The 17,381-nt window shown below is 45.1% G+C and overlaps 1 protein-coding gene across 2 annotated transcripts in view; it reads right to left on the minus strand.

The window, feature by feature from the left end:
- KHDRBS3 (KH RNA binding domain containing, signal transduction associated 3) overlaps positions 1-17,381 on the minus strand; it is a 203,513-nt gene that overhangs the window by 97,710 nt on the left and 88,422 nt on the right. For both annotated transcript variants that reach the window (XM_085604066.1, XM_085604065.1), the window contains exon 2: positions 14,015-14,130. In XM_085604066.1, coding sequence (XP_085460192.1) covers positions 14,015-14,130 — 116 coding nt within the window. The remainder of the gene's footprint in view (positions 1-14,014; positions 14,131-17,381) is intronic.

The following is a 17,381-nucleotide window of genomic DNA, read 5'->3' on the forward strand; positions in this document are numbered from 1 at the left end:
GAGACCTAACTGATTATGAGAGGCGGATTTGCACATGTTGGGAAACTGTTATTTCCTTATGTGAAATGGCCTGGTTGAAATATTGTGAACTGTCAGTTGTGTGTCATGCTCTGCGCTAGCGTGGAACCTGTGGAGTGGGGTTGTGCTGAACCGTATCATCCTGGCTCGAGCATGAAACCTGTGTAGTGCGCTCACGCTAGTCTATAGCATTACACCAGCTCCCTTCGGCGCGTTTTCTTCAGCATTTAGAGTTGTGAAGCCTATGGAGTGTTCTCGTGCTGAATCGTATCATTCATGGCTGAAGCACGAAACCTGTGTGGTGCGCTCACACTAATCGATAGCGTCACACCAGCTCTGTGCAATACCTGACTCTAAAGTGCATTTTGTTGCTGGATGTTGCCTGCTTCTCATTTCGCGTCTCTTTTCCGGGCGACTTTAAGCCACTTCCTGTCGCAGCACTCCATTCCTCTTCCTGCTGCTGGGTTTCACGATGGGCATAGTCTACTACTTCTAACTAGCCACGTGATTGGCTAATGTACTTGTCATTCTCTGTGACATGCACACTTTTTCAGGAAATACTTTCGCCATTTGTACATCCTCTTGCCTCGCGTAAATTGACTTATGTGTTTGTCATTTTCAGTGACATTCACACTATTTACACATTGGCTAAAATGCTTGTCATTCTCAGTGACACACACACTATGTCAGAAAATATTTTCTAGGCCTGCCTTGACAGAACACCATGGGTGTCACGGAATCTCCCTAAAAGTAACATTGTATATGTCATTGGATATATCCTTATAGTCAAAGCGGTCAACCTCGAAGCTTGAGAACCGGGTCCGAGTCTCGGCAACAACGCTCAACATCCTGTGATTCTGGGCAAACCACTTAATCTCCCCGTGCCTAACAAAAATGAATGTGTCCATCTGTAACGAAACTAGTGCTCATGTAAAGTGCTCTGATACCTAATATCTTCAGGTCTAGTTTGCGCTATATAAAATAAAAATAAAAAATAATAATAATAAGGGGGCTGAAGGAGATTGTAGGAGTTGTGACAGTTGGCCTTCAGCTGCTGTCTGTGATGGGTGAGATCTTCGGTATGGAATACACTTGAACCGTGAAACCTGTTCTGTGTTATCAGTGAAGTGCTTCTTTTGGGATACCGCGTGCAGATCTCCAGTTCTACTGATTGCATGATAATTGAAGTATAATTTTATCTATTGAAATTTACTCTATTTTCTTGACTGTTGTGGGATTTTTCTTGTGTTGTATTTTCAATCAATTACTGTTTGAGTGCTGCATATATACTTTACACATTGCCTCTAAATTAAGCCAGACTGCCCTGTGTCAAGCTACCGGGGGTTGAGCACAGGTTAATTTGGGATTTTCTTGTGCCTTACCCTGACAGAGATTGTGGTTGGTGCTGGACCAGGGCTCACACACCAGTCAACCAACAACCCAGTTTCTCACTTATAGGTTGGATGTTGGTGCCAACCTTCTGAGGTCTTCCACTACATTCTTTGATTTATGCAGATTACTTTTTTCTCCTGGTTCAGCCTTTGATTGTTCTGCAAAACCTGATTGATGATATGACTGTTAATAATCATCTATTTCTTTCATTATTGCATTCAGATATTTATATAAAAGGGACATAGCATATGGTGGATACACAGTGCAACTACCAATATGAGATTACATGAACCGAGAAAGATGGCATGTGGTTGTTTAGTACATTTATCAGAACAGGGGAAAGAGACTGAAGACAAGATGAGGAGATGATAGGTGTAAGTTGCCATGAGCTAAGAAGTTGAAATGTGTTTCCATAAACTTCAAACAGTTGAGAATTGGGTTTTTATTAAGGTATGCAGGAACGTAGAATGATAGGGCCTTTTACAAAATATACAGATGTACAGTGGAAATTATATAAGCCAATAATTTTCTTTTATTTAAAGTAAACAACCGATACAGAAAATTACAAAAGGTGGAGGAATAGAATGAGAGCCTAAACAGCAGATGGAAATGAAGGACTGGGATTAGTGGGAGCTTGGGAAGTGAAATAATAAAAGCATAAATTTCAGGTTATATTTTAATCTATTTTTACATACTTTTTTTTAATTTGGGAAGTTGATTGGTATAATATGTTGTGCAAACACAACCGGTGGTCATATTACATAAAGTGTCACAAGGACATGCTTTCTACATTGCCCTTACATTCATTCAAATCGCACTGGCACTATATCCACCCTCATTTGCAAGAGTGTATGGCCCCATGCTAATGAGAGAAATGCTTTGTCTCTGTGCCTGATGTCAAAGAAACTTTCACTGCACTCCCATACTGCGATACCTGCAAGGAGGGGAGCGGAGGTCTTATGGATATCAGACATCCCTTTGCAGGTGGTTGTAGTCACTCACTGAACCCACTTGCAGGAGGATTTCGGTCTTCCCTTCAAATACACGCCTGGTATCGGCTGCACAGTGACAACTGGTGCAGCTGCTTCAGTTGGCCGGCCTTTCCCTAATGCGCTGCCTCCAAGGCAGGCGAAGGTTCATGGCTGCTTTTGAAGGCAATAAGGGCTATAATCGAGCCATAAGGGGCAGATTTATGAAACTGTGATAACCGCTATTTGGAGGGTTCAAATTTCAAATAGTTTTTATTTTAAAATATCCTTTTTATTGGCATTTAGTTTTTACATACGCAAACATTCCACAATCTTTATACAGCTATGCATATAATAATCCTGTTCAATAAATATGGCTGGGTAGAGCAATTTGGATCCAATCATTAGCAGTGGTTATTCTGTTACATGTCCACAGTTTCATTGAAAACTATTCCCCTACAGATTCACAGGGTAACAGCTTGGAAGGACCACAGTTGTACAATTGCCAGTACCTCATAAGGGAAAAGAAACGAAGATTAAAGAAGCAAGCAATAATGTAAACCAGGCAATTCCATAGATATGGGCATGTTGTCCAGTTGGGGATATCCACGATGAAAATCTGGATTCCCTCGTGGCGCTATACAGATATTCCCATAAATCCTAAGTGCATCCAATAGACAAGAAAAAAATACAATCTGATTGCGGGGGATGATTAACACCAAAGTAAACCAGCCAATGTATGTCGGAACACGAGAGTCTTGCCCCTCTCTGCAAAACTTGCTACAAGGGGTCATGGTCAACGTAACTTATTAGGTAAACTTTCTGGGGTTAATGACATACATTGGGTCCTGAGGGAAACTCCCTTCTCTCCTTAGTCGATCTCGGCGGGCCTCCACACTCTCCCATAGTCTAAAATAGCACGATTACTCAGGTCCAGGCTAAAGTGTCTCTGATGTCTAGACAGGAGTGGGTCTAGCTCTATGCTTCTGAGTCAGTCAAATCTGTATCTGAGGGCTGCGGCGGTGCATGACGCATATCCCATGCTTTCATTATGTCTGCCCAGGGTTCCGCAAGTGGTCTACATCTTTTAGTAATTCTGTCTTCCTTGATCAAGGCTCGTTCCTCAGTTCTTGCCCAGCAAGTTAACTCATCTTCCCATTTAGTCACTAACGGTGCTTGTTGTGCCTTTCACCTAAAAGCTATTCGCCTCCGAGCCAGCAGCAAGGCTAAGTCTACGAATTGAAAACGCAATCGTTTGGCGTTAGGCCGTGGAAATATTCCCAGTAGACAAGCCACAGGTGTGCACACTATGTCTAAAGACATTACCTTATTAATCGGCACCAGTAACCATAGAGCTCTGGACAGAACCAAATCATGTGGTCGAAGTCCGCGTCACCAAGCGTACAACGAGGACATGCATGATGTGTACTCCCAAACACCACATCAACCGATGCGGTGTGAGATACGTTCTATGGAGCCAATTAAACTGTAGATATTTAAATGCTGGGTTTCGCTACACTTTCTTGGGGCCTCCCAAGGCCCTTTCCCAGTCTTCATCAGTGAGCTGCTTGGCAAGCATCCCCTCCCATCTCTCCTTCAACCGATGCAATGGACAGCCCGAAATCTCAATAATCGTCTGATAAAGCCATTTCACCAATTGTCCGGCCGAGCCCAGTGTCACCATTGCGTTCAGGACCGGGTGCGTGGCTGGTTCCACCATCTCCCCTCCCCATAAGTCTAATAGGGCTCCCTGTATCTTGTGATAATTCAAGAATTGCCCGGCTGGCAACTCATGAAACTCCAGGAAATCTGCGAGTGGCGGCAATTTCCCATCCCTATAACAGTCTCCCACCTTCTGTACCCCTGCGTCATCCCATCCCTGTAATTGACGCCATGTAAGGGGCAGGACCCTACCCAACTGTGGCAAGGGAACACAAGGGGAATATAGTCTCCAGATCTCGCCACACATCTGTCCCAACAAGCCACAGCCACAGAGAGTAGCACCCCCATAGGTTTAATCTTCCTGAGCCGATCAAGCATTCTAGGCAAGAGGGTCGCTGTCACAGAACCGGGAATGATAGAGTGTCCAGCCCTCGTCCGTCAAGCCACTGGGCAAACCACTGCAATTGAGCTGCCAAGTAATATGCCTCAAAATCAGGGGCCCGAGACCACCACCCACAAAGGGGAGCCGCAGGGTCTGCAAAGACACTCTATTTCTGCCACCGTCCCAAACCAGGTCTCTCAGTAGTGCATCCATCTTTTTAAACCAGCTACGCGGTATGATTACTGGTAAGTTACCAAAGTAATATAGGAAGCGGGGCAGCATCACCATCTTAGAGATCGCCACCCTGGCCATCACTGGAAGTTTCAATGTACGCCAAAAGGCTACGTTCTGCTGAAGTCCCTGTAAGGACCCCCCTAGATTGCCCTCTAGCAAGTCATCCTGTGTATGATAGATCCGGATACCTAGATTTTTTAAAACATCCGGTGCCCAGTCTAATTCCAACGGAAGAGACGCTGGTCTCGGTACAGAGGGACAAAGCGGAAAGATATGAGTCTTCCCTCAGTTAAGCCGTAAGCCTGACATCTCTTCAAATTCCCCTAGTATTCGCAACATCTCAGGTATCCCCACATTCCCGTCTCTCAGATATACCAACACATCATCGGCGTACAGTGAAATTATATGTGTGTCCCCATCTAATGTAATCCCCAGATGCCCACCCTCCTGTCTAGTGCGTTCAGCCAATGGCTCCATGGCAAGAGCAAACAGCAGGGGCAAGAGGGGGCACCCCTGTCGAGTCCCCCTATAGATATTATATGAGGCGGATATCATAGCGCCTCTACGGACCCGCGCCCGAGGTTCCTTGTACGGACGGACCCACTTTAACCAGCCCTCGCTCATTTTCATCGTTTCCATCGTTGCCAGTAAAAAGTCCCAACTCAAGGAGTCAAAAGCCTTCTCGAGGTCAATTGACATTACCACTGCATCAGGATAGGCTCCTAAGTTGTTGTGGAACATTACAATATACAATCTCCGCAGATTGTTAGAGGTGGACCGTGTGGGTATAAAACGGCTCTGGTCAAAATGGATCACCCACTGCATATGTGGCAGTAGCCTGGTAGCCAATGCTCTGCTCAAAATTTTAAAAACGGTATTTACCATGGATAAAGGTCGGAAATCCGTTACTCTTTGGTGGGCCGTCTGAGTCTTTGGTAGAGGGACCACTAGTGCTTCTCTAATGGAGGATGGAAGGCTGCCCACCTCAAGTGCAGTTGCATAAAGGTGTTCAAACTGTGGGGCCAGGATATCGACGAAAGCCAAATAAAAGTCAGCAGGTAAGCTGCGCGCCATCCCCTTAACTGCCTCCTTAATTTCACCTGCTTTGACCGGTAATGCCAGGGAGTCACCAACATTTGTCTCCAAACCTGGCAACTGCAGGGCATCGAGGTACAACTGTATCGCCTGGTTGGAATAGGCCTTGGCTGCTGATACAGAGTTTCATAGTGAAACGCCTCATTAATCGCACTCGGAGAACAGAGCACCCGTACGCTGCTGTCAGTGATACTCGGGATAGGCGCTCCTCGACTCTCAGGCCAAACCAACCAGGCCAGCAATCTACCAGCTTTGCCCCCTTCCTCATGCTGCCGCGCCCTATAATTGTTCAGGTCAATTGCCCGTAATCTGTCCCACGTTGAATAATAGCGACTCCTAAGTCCCGCCATTTTAGCTTGTACTGCTAAACCTTTCGCCAGCTCCCCATCCAACTCTTGCAACTGCTGCTCAAACACTCCCAGTTCTCTGGCTATCTCTCGCCGGAGGCCTACTGTTTGTCCCAAGCATTGTCGCCTGACAACCACCTTGAATGCCTCCCATTCCACCACCAGGGAGCTGGCGGTATCTTGATTCTCCGAGAAAAAGTTAACCAATGCCGCCGCCAATATTTGTTTAAACCCGTTGTCTTCCAATAAGGCAGGGTCTAGTCTCCAAAAGGCAATTGGAGTTCTCTCAGGGAGAGGAGCAAATCGCATAAGCAAGGGACTATGATCAGAGATGGCCCTCCCCAGGCAGTCAGTCTCAGATAACATGTGGGTCAGTGTAGTGGAACAAAAAAACATGTCCAATGGTGTGTGGAGGTCATACAGATGCGAATAATAGGAATATACTCTACGTTGTTCATTTTGGAGACTCCACATATCCACCACTCCGCAGCCCAGCGCCTAAGCCCTTGTGCCGTATTAGATGCCAAGATGCCCTGTAATGGAGGAGTGGATCTATCCCAATCAATATTCCATACACAATTAAAATCACTACCTAGTATCAAATTATCGGCGTCCACACCCGCTAGGGCCCCAGAGAACCATTCCAGGAAGGAGATCTGTTCTCGGTTGGGGGCATACACACTTCCCATTGTGATACTTCTCCCTGCCAATTTCCCCTGAATCCCCACATACCGCCCTTCCACATCTACTAATGTCCGGGAGAGCTGGAAAGGGACACCGGGCCGAATCCACACCAGTGCTACCCTCGCAAAGGCAGAGTAGGTAGTCACATACAGATGTCCCTTCCCCCCGCGTTTCAGTCGTCCTACCTCAGTCTCCGTAAGGTGGGTCTCCTGCAACAGCGCCACGTGCACACCCTTACGACGTATATAATTCAGTATACTATAGCGCTTAGCAGGTGAATCCATACAAAGTATGTTCCATGTAAGGAGCTTGTATCCCTCTGCTCATGTTATCTGATGTGTCATCTGGTAAAACAATATTCCCACCCAGTACCCTCCCCATTCCATCAGCCTCTGCAATTCTCATAGACCACCTGGTAAGCAACAACAACCCCAAACATTGAACTCCCACACCCACGAGCGGACTGACAACGATCAGCTGCCCAAATGCACTAAAACAGTGCATAGCACAATCCTATGACACAATAACAAGGTCCTGGGTAACTAACTAAGGACAAATTAGGGAGAGCAACCAAAGCTTCTAATACAAGTTGTAAATCAATTTAGTACCCATGGCATGTCAGCCTGAATGGGCCGTCCCCACCCGTTCCCAGGAGCCCCCCCACCGGCCCCCCACCCCCACAACCCCCACCTCCCCCCCACCCGCCAGAGAAACACCACCCGCGTTCAACATAATCTTACACTGATATGTAGGTCTCCCAGGAAGTGGGACAACAGAGGGGAGGAGGGGGGAGCAACAGAGAGGAGAAAAAAAGGGGGAGAAGAGAAGAGGAAAAGAAGAAGAAGAGAAAAACCAACGGGGAGGAGGAGAGGTGAAAAACATCCAGTCACTTATCCAAAGAACTCGTCCGCCGTCTGCGAGGTCACCTCCGGCATACAGTTACACCCACTTGGTGAAGTGTCCGATCCCGAGTCATCAGTTCCATGATTTGAGTCCGATCCCTTCTCCTGCGCCGACTCTCCACCCGCAACATCTGTTACTGTTTGCAGTGCATTTGCCCTCTCCTCTGCCGTCCGCGACGGACTCAGCCTCTTAGTAGCTCTCCGCCGCTGCCGCCTCCGGAGTCGCTTCCCAGGCTCATCCAACCCAGTCTCCGGATGTCGAGGACGAGGCTTAGCATGGCCTTCTGTCTTATAGGTTTCGACCCATTCCGATTTAATGTCATTGCAAAAGTGTGTTTTCCCATCCAACATAATCCTCAGCCTGGCCGGGAACATCAGCGAGAACAGAATTCCCTCCTCACGTAGCGCTCGTTTGACCTCTAAAAAAGATGCACAGCGTCTTTGCACTTCTAACGTATAATCGGGAAACAGGGACATCTTGCAATTTTCCACGGTGTAGGGACCACCCGATCCTGCCTTCTGGAGCAGCAGGTCTCTGTCAAGGTAATGAAGTAACCTAGCCACTACTGGTCTCGGAGGGCGTCCCGGTGCCGGAGGTCTGTTGGGCACCCGATGGGCTCTTTCCAAGGTGTAAAACTGTGAGAAACCCTCCGGCGCCACCATTTCCCTCAGCCATGTCTCCAGGAAGGCTACCATATCTTGCCCTTCAATGCCTTCCGGCAGCCCTACGACCTGCACGTTGTTACGATGATTGCGTCCCTCTGAGTCCTCTGCTCTATGCTCCAACATCCCCATTCTATCCGAAAGGTCTTCCACCTTTGCGGCCAGTACTTTTTGTGCAGGGGCAAGTTCCTCAAGGGTCGTCTCTGTATGTTTCACCCTGTCAGACTGTTTTCCATGTTCGGCCAGTAACAGGCCTAGTCCAACTGCCACTGTACTGATGTCCTGGTGTAGCGTCGCTTTGTGTCAGCGATAGCCTCCAGGATCCATGCGTACTGTTGGTGTACCGGTATCTCAAAAGGGTACCCCCAGGTTCCTTGGGCGCCAAGTCCAGAGCCCTATTGTCTTGTTCTTGGGGAGGACCCACCAGTTTTCCTTTAGGTTTCCCCATGGTCAGTGCAGTGTGTGTTACGACCTCCGATCTCATGCGGCCCGCTCTCTGTGGGCACCGAGCCACCACATGCCCCACCGATTCGTTTGTCTAGGGTATAAAATAAGCGAGAGCTTTGAAATCATATTCTCAGCCCTAGGACTCTGATCTTGCCAGTTTCGGTACCACAGCGCTAGTCCCCTGCAACCTTGGCCCTACGCAGAAAGTTGGCAGCAGCAGAAGAAAAGAGTGTATCAGAGGCAGCAAGCCGGTTCACCCATGTGGCACCCTCAAAGTTCAGTCACACAGGACAAACAGGCAATCCTCCCACTTCTAATGAGTTCAGGTAGGCACCCCCACGCCTCCAGTCTCCTCTACCATATCAATCAGTGCACGGGGAGTGCCGAGAATCTAAATGGGCTAGGTCTAGCCGGCAATGTCCCACGGCGGTAAAGGCGAGCCAAGCACCCCTTTCGTCGCGGTCATGCAGCACCTCAGGTCTTTCCAGCGATGGCGGCTACCTCCCCAACAATGCGCGCATGGTCCGCTCAGCCCAACAATGACCGTTGCACTTCGGGAAGCACACCACCCTGGGGCCCTCAGCAAGTCAGGAAAATCAATACCTCTTAGTGCTTCAAGAGGGCTCCCACGGGCTCACAATGCCCTTCCCCATCAGGGGTCCAGGCCTCATACCTGCAGGAAGGTCCCAGCAACTGGTCGGGCGTCTGCCAAGGTCGGGACTCGACCCCTGTCGTCCCGGTGGGAGTCTGCAGTTCCGCGGGTAGCCTCAGCGCCTCAGGAGACCCACTGCACTCGTCAGAGCCCTTCAGGACAGTCCGCCAAGCCGTGACGCAGATCTCGCCGTCGTCTCAAGCCGCCATCTTGCTGCCGCGTTGCCCGTCGTACACCACGATTATTGGGCCTCCTAGCCAGAATTCAGGTCCCAAAAGGCAGCATCAGGCAGTTCAAATACTCCCCTCGGGGAGGCCACCTGCGGGAGCCTCCGGGCCCAGGCAGAATCACCGCTAAGCAGGATAATGCGCTCGGCTGGCGCAGAGCTCTCTGCTCACGCGTCCGCCATTGATAGCTGCGTAGCCATGCCCTCCCAAGTTTCAAATATTGTTGACGGTTGGAGTGAGAAGAGGCAAAAACATGAGGCCTGTCCTGGAAATGCTAATGCAATGGAAGACAATATTTAGTTGGATTTTATGATCAACAATATCAAATGCCACTGACATCTAGGCAGTTTAGAAGGCTTGGATCACTTTGTCCGTGATTTGGAGGATGCCATCTAGGCATGGAGTGTAGCAGATTCAGACCTGTAGTGCCAGCAGAAGCCAGATTAGCACATCTGGAGGAGATTGGGTTGCTCTATGTAGGGTTGTAGTTGAAGGCTGCTGCTTTTCAAGGGCTTTGCTCAAGAAATTCAGACAAGTGATAGATCAATAATTAGCTAGCCCATTTGAGTCAAGCTTCATTTAAAGCTTGGGTTTCAAGGTTGGATTCAAAGCTGTCTTCTTTTGGTTCATTTGGACAATCAAATTGTATTTGTTCCCAGGTAGACACCCGAATTACTTGGAAGCTAGGTTCTTCAGGATTAGGATGAGACATTTCAAATAAAGTGTTGGGATTGGTCTTTGATATTTAAGATGCTCATGGTGTTTCTGAGGTCTCTACAGAACAGTTGTTGTTGGATGCTTGCAGTCTAGCTCTGTATAGATGTCAAATTTGTTTTGTATTATAAAATATGTGAATGAGCTATGTGGTGCATGCATCAGATGTTTCCTAGTACTGCTGATGTTTTTACTTTCTGTTTTTAAGGATCAGGGGCAGTGGTTGACTTCACCAAGTGTTCATGTTTCTGTTTTGTATATTGTCTGTGGCTCCAACTGGAGTTGTACTATAAAAATGTTACTCACTATTCCTCTAACAAGTATTATCAACTTCTTGCTGATGTCTTATATGTAAGGCAATGAGTGCTTAAAGACTTGTGTCATTTCAATTTGACTTGAGCAATTATATCTACACATGTTTGTTTAAAAAGATGTTAAAGTAGGTCCATTCGCAAATAGTTCATGTCCAAACAAATGATAATTCTTAAAGCTTGTGCCATTCTTGGTAAACTGTAATTGTATGTATTTGCTACCTTAGCTTCACAAGACTGGGAGCCGTGCAGCAGCAGCAGCATTTACAGAGGTTTAATGGAGAGATGGGTCAATATTTTCGGCCATGCCATTATTTAATAAAAGTACTTCTACATTTTCGCCGAGCAGATGGTCTGAAATACAGTTATGCCAGCTTTTAGGACGCCATTGCATATACATCTGCAATGCACTTATGGAGGTAGAGTGGCTCATTTACAGTAAGCCACGCTGAAATCAAAATACATTAAAACAGCATCTAGAATTTCTTACCTCTACCATCAATCAACTACTTAATAAAATTCCATAATTATCAATTTCAATATGATCTCACTGAAATCTGATTCGAATACCAGCAGTATGACACGACTAGGACTGCTTACAATACTGCTACGGCCGACGGGCCCACAAGACATTAAATAGTCTTCTGATGGAGGAAAAAAACTAAAAATCCATCTCAAGTGTTCATAGGATAATTCCACAATACATCTCAATAAACACTAAATGCCCATGACAAGGGTGTCATTTCACAAGGGCATTTAGAAGAACATAAATTTGAATAATCAGGAAATATTAATTCAGTACAAATAGAAAGGTATGTTGTGCTGTCTTTGAACTTTCACTAATGAGGAGCTAGACGTGTCACAGCTGATTCCAAAGACAGGTAAGAGACAATGCATAAAGGACAACTCATGCAGCAAGACTTCCCGTAGTCATGTTTTTGTGAATCGCCCCCCCATGTTTACGTAGTTCATCTCTCTGGACTTCTGCTACGCCAGTTCCCTGTGAAGTTAAGAATTGGTTGCGTATCCCGAAACTAGAACACCAGGTTTTTCAAATTCAAACATTGCATAGTGTTGAAGAACAAATGCACAAAACTAATGACATCCCTTCTTTGAGCCAAGATTTTACCTACCTGAGTCTTTCGTACTGTATAAACTGACACATCGACAGTTACAGCCGCATATTTCATTCAAATCAACTTTACCTTTTCTAAGCTGAACACAATCGGCAATATTCTTAAAGGGTTCTACGCTTGCGAATTCACTTGAATAATTAAAGAAGCAAATGTGTGCGTGGGAGCAGAGTACCGGAATCGCACAATAATGTAAGCACAGGGGGCCCAATTCACAGAACTAACTTAAGACAAAATTCTAAACTTACTACCATTTTGGTATTCACAGAAGGCACTTACTCATTTTGGTATTCACAGAAGGCACTTACTCCTTTCGGTATTCATAGAAGTTAGGAGTCCTAACTTTAGGACTCCTAAATGCCTTCTGTGAATACCGAAAGTCTTAAAATTAGGATTTTTCTCAGTTTAGTAGTAGTATAGTTAGGACTCCTAACTTTTGGACTCCTAAATGCCTTCTGTGAATACCGAAAGTCTTAAAATTAGGATTTTTCTCAATTTAGTAGTAGTAAAGTTAGGACTCCTAACTTTTGGACTCCTAAATGCCTTCTGTGAATACCGAAAGTCTTAAAATTAGGATTTTTCTCAATTTAGTAGTAGTAAAGTTAGGACTTCTAACTTTAGGACTCCTAAATGCATTCTGTGAATACCGAAAGCCTTAAAATTAGGATTTTTCTCAGTTTAGTAGTAGTAAAGTTAGGAGTCCTAACTTTAGGATTCCTAAACTGAGAAAAATCCTAATTTTAAGACTTTCGGTATTCACAGAAGGCATTTAGGAGTCCTAAAGTTAGGACTCCTAACTTCTGTGAATACCGAAATGAGTAAGTGCCTCCGTGTGGCACGGTGAGGTTGCATTCAGGAGGGCAGTGATCCCGGGAGTCATAGCCTATCAGGCACTCCAACCACCCATGCATCAGGCTCATGACGTTCTAAAATTTACAGAAGTCAAGTATATTGGCCGCAAAGACCCATTGAGGCATTATATACTTAACATTTTCAGGAATAATTTTCCTTTACACGCATAGTTTTTTCATTATTAATTCTTCACGTTATTACACGCCACTGTGAGTTTAGGGAGTGATCCTTATGGTCCTGAAGAATAAGCTTGGGGAGCTTCAAAACATGTCGGCAGACATAGGAGCCACAGCTCATTGAGGCATACACACCTCCTCCCCCCACCTTTTATTAATACCAGCTCATAGGTATATTAAAGTCTTCTAGACCGACGAGCCAGGTATTTTTTATCTCACTTTCTCCATTCACCCCTGACCCTTCCTCTCACACCCCCATAACACACATAGTTGTCTCATAATAACAGTGCTCCCACGAACACGTAGGTCGCAGCACGCTCCGTCCCGTAGAGGGGCGGGAAGACCCCTATGATGAAGCATGACACCAAGGGCCTTTTTGGTGTGTGAGGGGTATTTTAACAACTAGTGTGTACTCTCCACCATCGTGGGGATCTACACCTTGTCCGGGGACATTCTGACATACACATATACCTGTGGGTGGATCACTATGTTTATTGTTCCTAATGAAGATCCCCAGGAAGAGAAAGTGGTCTTCCATGAAAGTAGGTTCAATTTGCAGCACAAAGCTGACTCGAAAGGTATGTACATCTCTCTTGCCAGAACAGATTTTAAGCGCAGGAGGAGGCAGGACCCTGTCAGAAGACGTGAATGTCTTAGACCAGTCAGGCTCACTGACCACGTACAAGGATCCTCCAGGCTTGTTCTGGCAAGTCCCTAAGACTGCACAGTCTATCCAGATGGTAAGAAAAGCCTTAGGTGAGGAAGGGAATGCTATTATTTTGTGTGCTGGATCCTTATAGGAAATTAATAAGCGAGGTATTTCTCGTCATCTTCATAAATACAAATGTCAACAGCAAGATGTTACTCAATGAAAATCAAAACACCAGCCATCACACAAAGAAACGGTTCAAAAACAACAAATACATTTTTAAAATGTCATTCTAAGTCATTCTTGTGCAGTGAACCCAGAATTAATCAAGTACTGCATTTGGTGTTCTAGATATATTATGGAATGTTATGTTATGAAATGTTGTTATGCTGTTACGTGAATTTGTGTAGCACACAGCTCACCTGGACTTTATCATTGCTATCATTAATAAATAAAAATAAAATAGTTCATGTTTTAAAATTTTGAAATTTCCAATCCAGACATACCTTAGGAAACTGTTTGACCGGAATTAACACTTTCTGCCCCAGCTTCATGTTTTTGTTAACCACCACATCAATATACACGTCTTCATTTTCTTCTCCTTTTTGGATTTTGTCAATTTCTGAAAGAATAGTACAGATTATTAATATAGGTCTTTTCATATAGAACGTTACATAGTTGTACTCATTGCACACGTGATTTGTAAGTCAAAACCTCAAAACTAACACTTGGAGAGTTACATTTATTAAAAATCCTATACTGCACAAAGCTAGACAAGACAGATAGACCTTCATTTTCAACAATACTTATGGAGAGATTTCACAAAGCTTTAAACAATGAGGCATTTTGAAAAATAAGTATTGAATACTCACAGATTTGATAGCTTTGACCTGACTAATGAAGGGTCAATACAGTACAACACTGAGTTTGGGAACCCTTAGTGAAAAGAATGAGTCCATGGGATCTCATAACAAAGGGCATTAAAAACCAAGACCAAAGCTCATTCGAAATCTCTGGCAATGTAGGATTAAATGAGCTGTCATCAGTGATAATGTATCTGTTCTACAGCATCTCCTTTCATCTAAACCAAGGAATTTGCACTGAGTTGCTACGGGGTCGTAAGTGTTTTTGACTTTTTACAAATAATACACTTACAACATCAAAAACCAGAAATACAAGTCCATCTGGCATCCGCTTACTGATCATCGTTTTACCATCCAACGGTTGAAGTGATAGAGCGCTCAGTTGTACGGAGGGAACCACTTCAAACAAGAGAGGTGGACTAGTTCTCAGCACATCCCTGCCACAAAAGAGGTGAAACCTGAGGGGCAGTATGTATGCAAGGTCCATGGGTACTGGACACAATCAGTTATAAGAACTATGGAGAATAGTAAGGGGTTTATTCAGAGTCTGGCCGATTCAGCAGAAATATTGGCAAAGTATATACTCTAAATTAGGACAACAGGTAATTTTTGGCATATGTCCCGCATCTGCTAAACTCTAAATAGCTCCCTAAGTCACGCATGGTACAGAGCACAAGCTGGTTGGTTCACTGGTGCCACATCGAGGCATCCAAGAACACGCTTAGATATCATGAATTGCTGGGCCATCTGATGAGACCAAGAAACTGGCCACGGTCAAGGCTGAGCACAGTGTGGACTTGGATCACATCGCTGAAATCAACTAGACAGAAAAGAGGTGGCTACCGAATTAAGTGACTTTTAGATTCTGTGCAATATTATGCATTGAATGATCAAAAGCCTACGCTACTTTACAATGACTGGAGAAATATATCAAACATATATGAATTAGGCTCTAGTTACGGGCATAGAAACCCAAACAGTTGTTGCTCAGTGCCACTTGCTAAAGTGATATCAACTACAAAGATGTTATCCTTCATACTATAAAGCTATTTCCTTCAAGAGGTCAAAACTTAAACTGATTACGATGTTCTTAAATTCTCATAGGGTAAGAATACAAAGAATACATATTACTAGAATGTTAAGGAGGGACGTGGAATCCCAAGAAAAGAAGCCATAATGTATCCTGTACATGACAAGCTCCAGATATAAGAGGTTTTTTGAAAAATAAATGCCAGAGTAGTGGAGGCGTGGGTGTATCAAACATTGCTCCTAACAGAGAGAACGTAAGTGCCTTCAAGTAATCTGTTGCAGCAGGTCCAGTGAAGGCTCAGAGGTCCCCATCTACTTAGCGGGGCTCTCTCAATGTTGCCTATTTCAAGGTTAGCTGACAGTATAGTCCCCTCTGACCTGGCAGGCCTCAAGCCATACTGTAAATGATCCTGTTAGTCTACTTTTATTCCAGGAGGCATCCTGCATGTTATTCAGCAAGGAATTGTGGACTGTCTTTATAGTACCGGTGGCTTAAATTAGTAACCAGGGAAGGGGCATCTAGAATAATGGAGATCTAGCCCAATAGCACATCTTCGAAATGAAGTGAAGAGCTGAGAGAGCTGAAAGGTTCTGAAGCAGAGAAAGACTACTATCCAATCAAATTTCAGTTTAATTGCTGGAGTACTAGTAGAGCTTGCAGAGACCCACTACACATAGGGCCCAATTCCGAGACGGTTTGGAAATCATTCTGGCCAAATCAGTTTAGGAATGGTTTCCGACCAACTCGGATCAGGAGAGTCCGACCAACTGATTACGATGCATCCGGATGCTTCCAGATACGATTCGGTCAGACTCCCTTTGACTTCAATGGGAGCCTATGTTCCGACCAAATGCAAAGGCTTCCATTGCAGAAAGGGGTGGCTGGGGAAAATCAGGCACCCTGTGGTGGGCACCCCCTGGTGCCTGCCACACTGTGCATGGCTGGTAAGGTGGGACACGTGGGTACCCCCACAGGCCTGATTGGGAAGGCTCTGGGTGCAGGGGGGCCCGCTACAGACCCCCAAATTCTGATTCCGAATGCCGATTCGAGTCAGACGGTACAATTCGGAAAGGCTGTCTGAATCCAGCATCGTAATCGGTCGTTCGGAAACACGGCCCGTAGAGATGTACAAGTCTGCTCTGTTCGGCTTGGTCATTCTGAATGCCGTCGGGTTGGGATTGGGATATTTCTAACGCCTAACTCGCATCGTAGTCAGTCGGTCGGAAAACTTTCCGATTCGGTCGGAAAGACACGTTCCTGATCTGATTCGGACGGAGCGAATGCCGTTAGGGGGCCATCCAAACCACATTGGAAGTGTATTCGTAGCACCTTTTTTATTGTAGATATTCAAATTTTACAATGCCTCATCAGAAGCAGCCTCCTTGTCTGAACAAATAGACTGATCAGAAGTGAGCTAAACTTTGGCTTACTATCGTTCCAACATGAATCTGATCTTATGCACTCATGCATCAAGCACACTTGGTTCCCGGTGTACCTCTCAATGTGCACACGGCTATGTTTCTATTTTGTTCCAGAATTCCCCCACCCCCACTGATTACTGATAAAATCTAACATTCTCAATTTCCATTTACATTGTTTCATTAGGATTAATTAGGGTCACATTATTGTGTGTGTTATATATTTACCTTTTTATTTTGACTAGGTGTGGACATTTAAGGTGTGTGTCTTTAATTATGATATTCCTCGACTGATTTTTGTTTAAAAAAAATATTTCTTTAACATTTCTCTGGAGGTTTGCCTTACTACTTAGAACAAGCTATGAAAGATGAACCAGTGAGACCAATAGGGGAATCCTGTCATTCCCTTCTAGACCCTTCTGTTTTGGTAGATTGTGAGATACAGTCGTTAAGCACACTATCCATGTATACACTGTCTACACCACTGCTATTTTATGGACATTACTTGCTCATATCACTTGCTATTCTAAAAATATACACATTTATTTTCCTCAAATGTACA

The sequence above is a fragment of the Triturus cristatus genome, chromosome 5_1 (genome assembly GCF_964204655.1).
Source record: "Triturus cristatus chromosome 5_1, aTriCri1.1, whole genome shotgun sequence".
Lineage (NCBI taxonomy): Eukaryota > Metazoa > Chordata > Amphibia > Caudata > Salamandridae > Triturus > Triturus cristatus.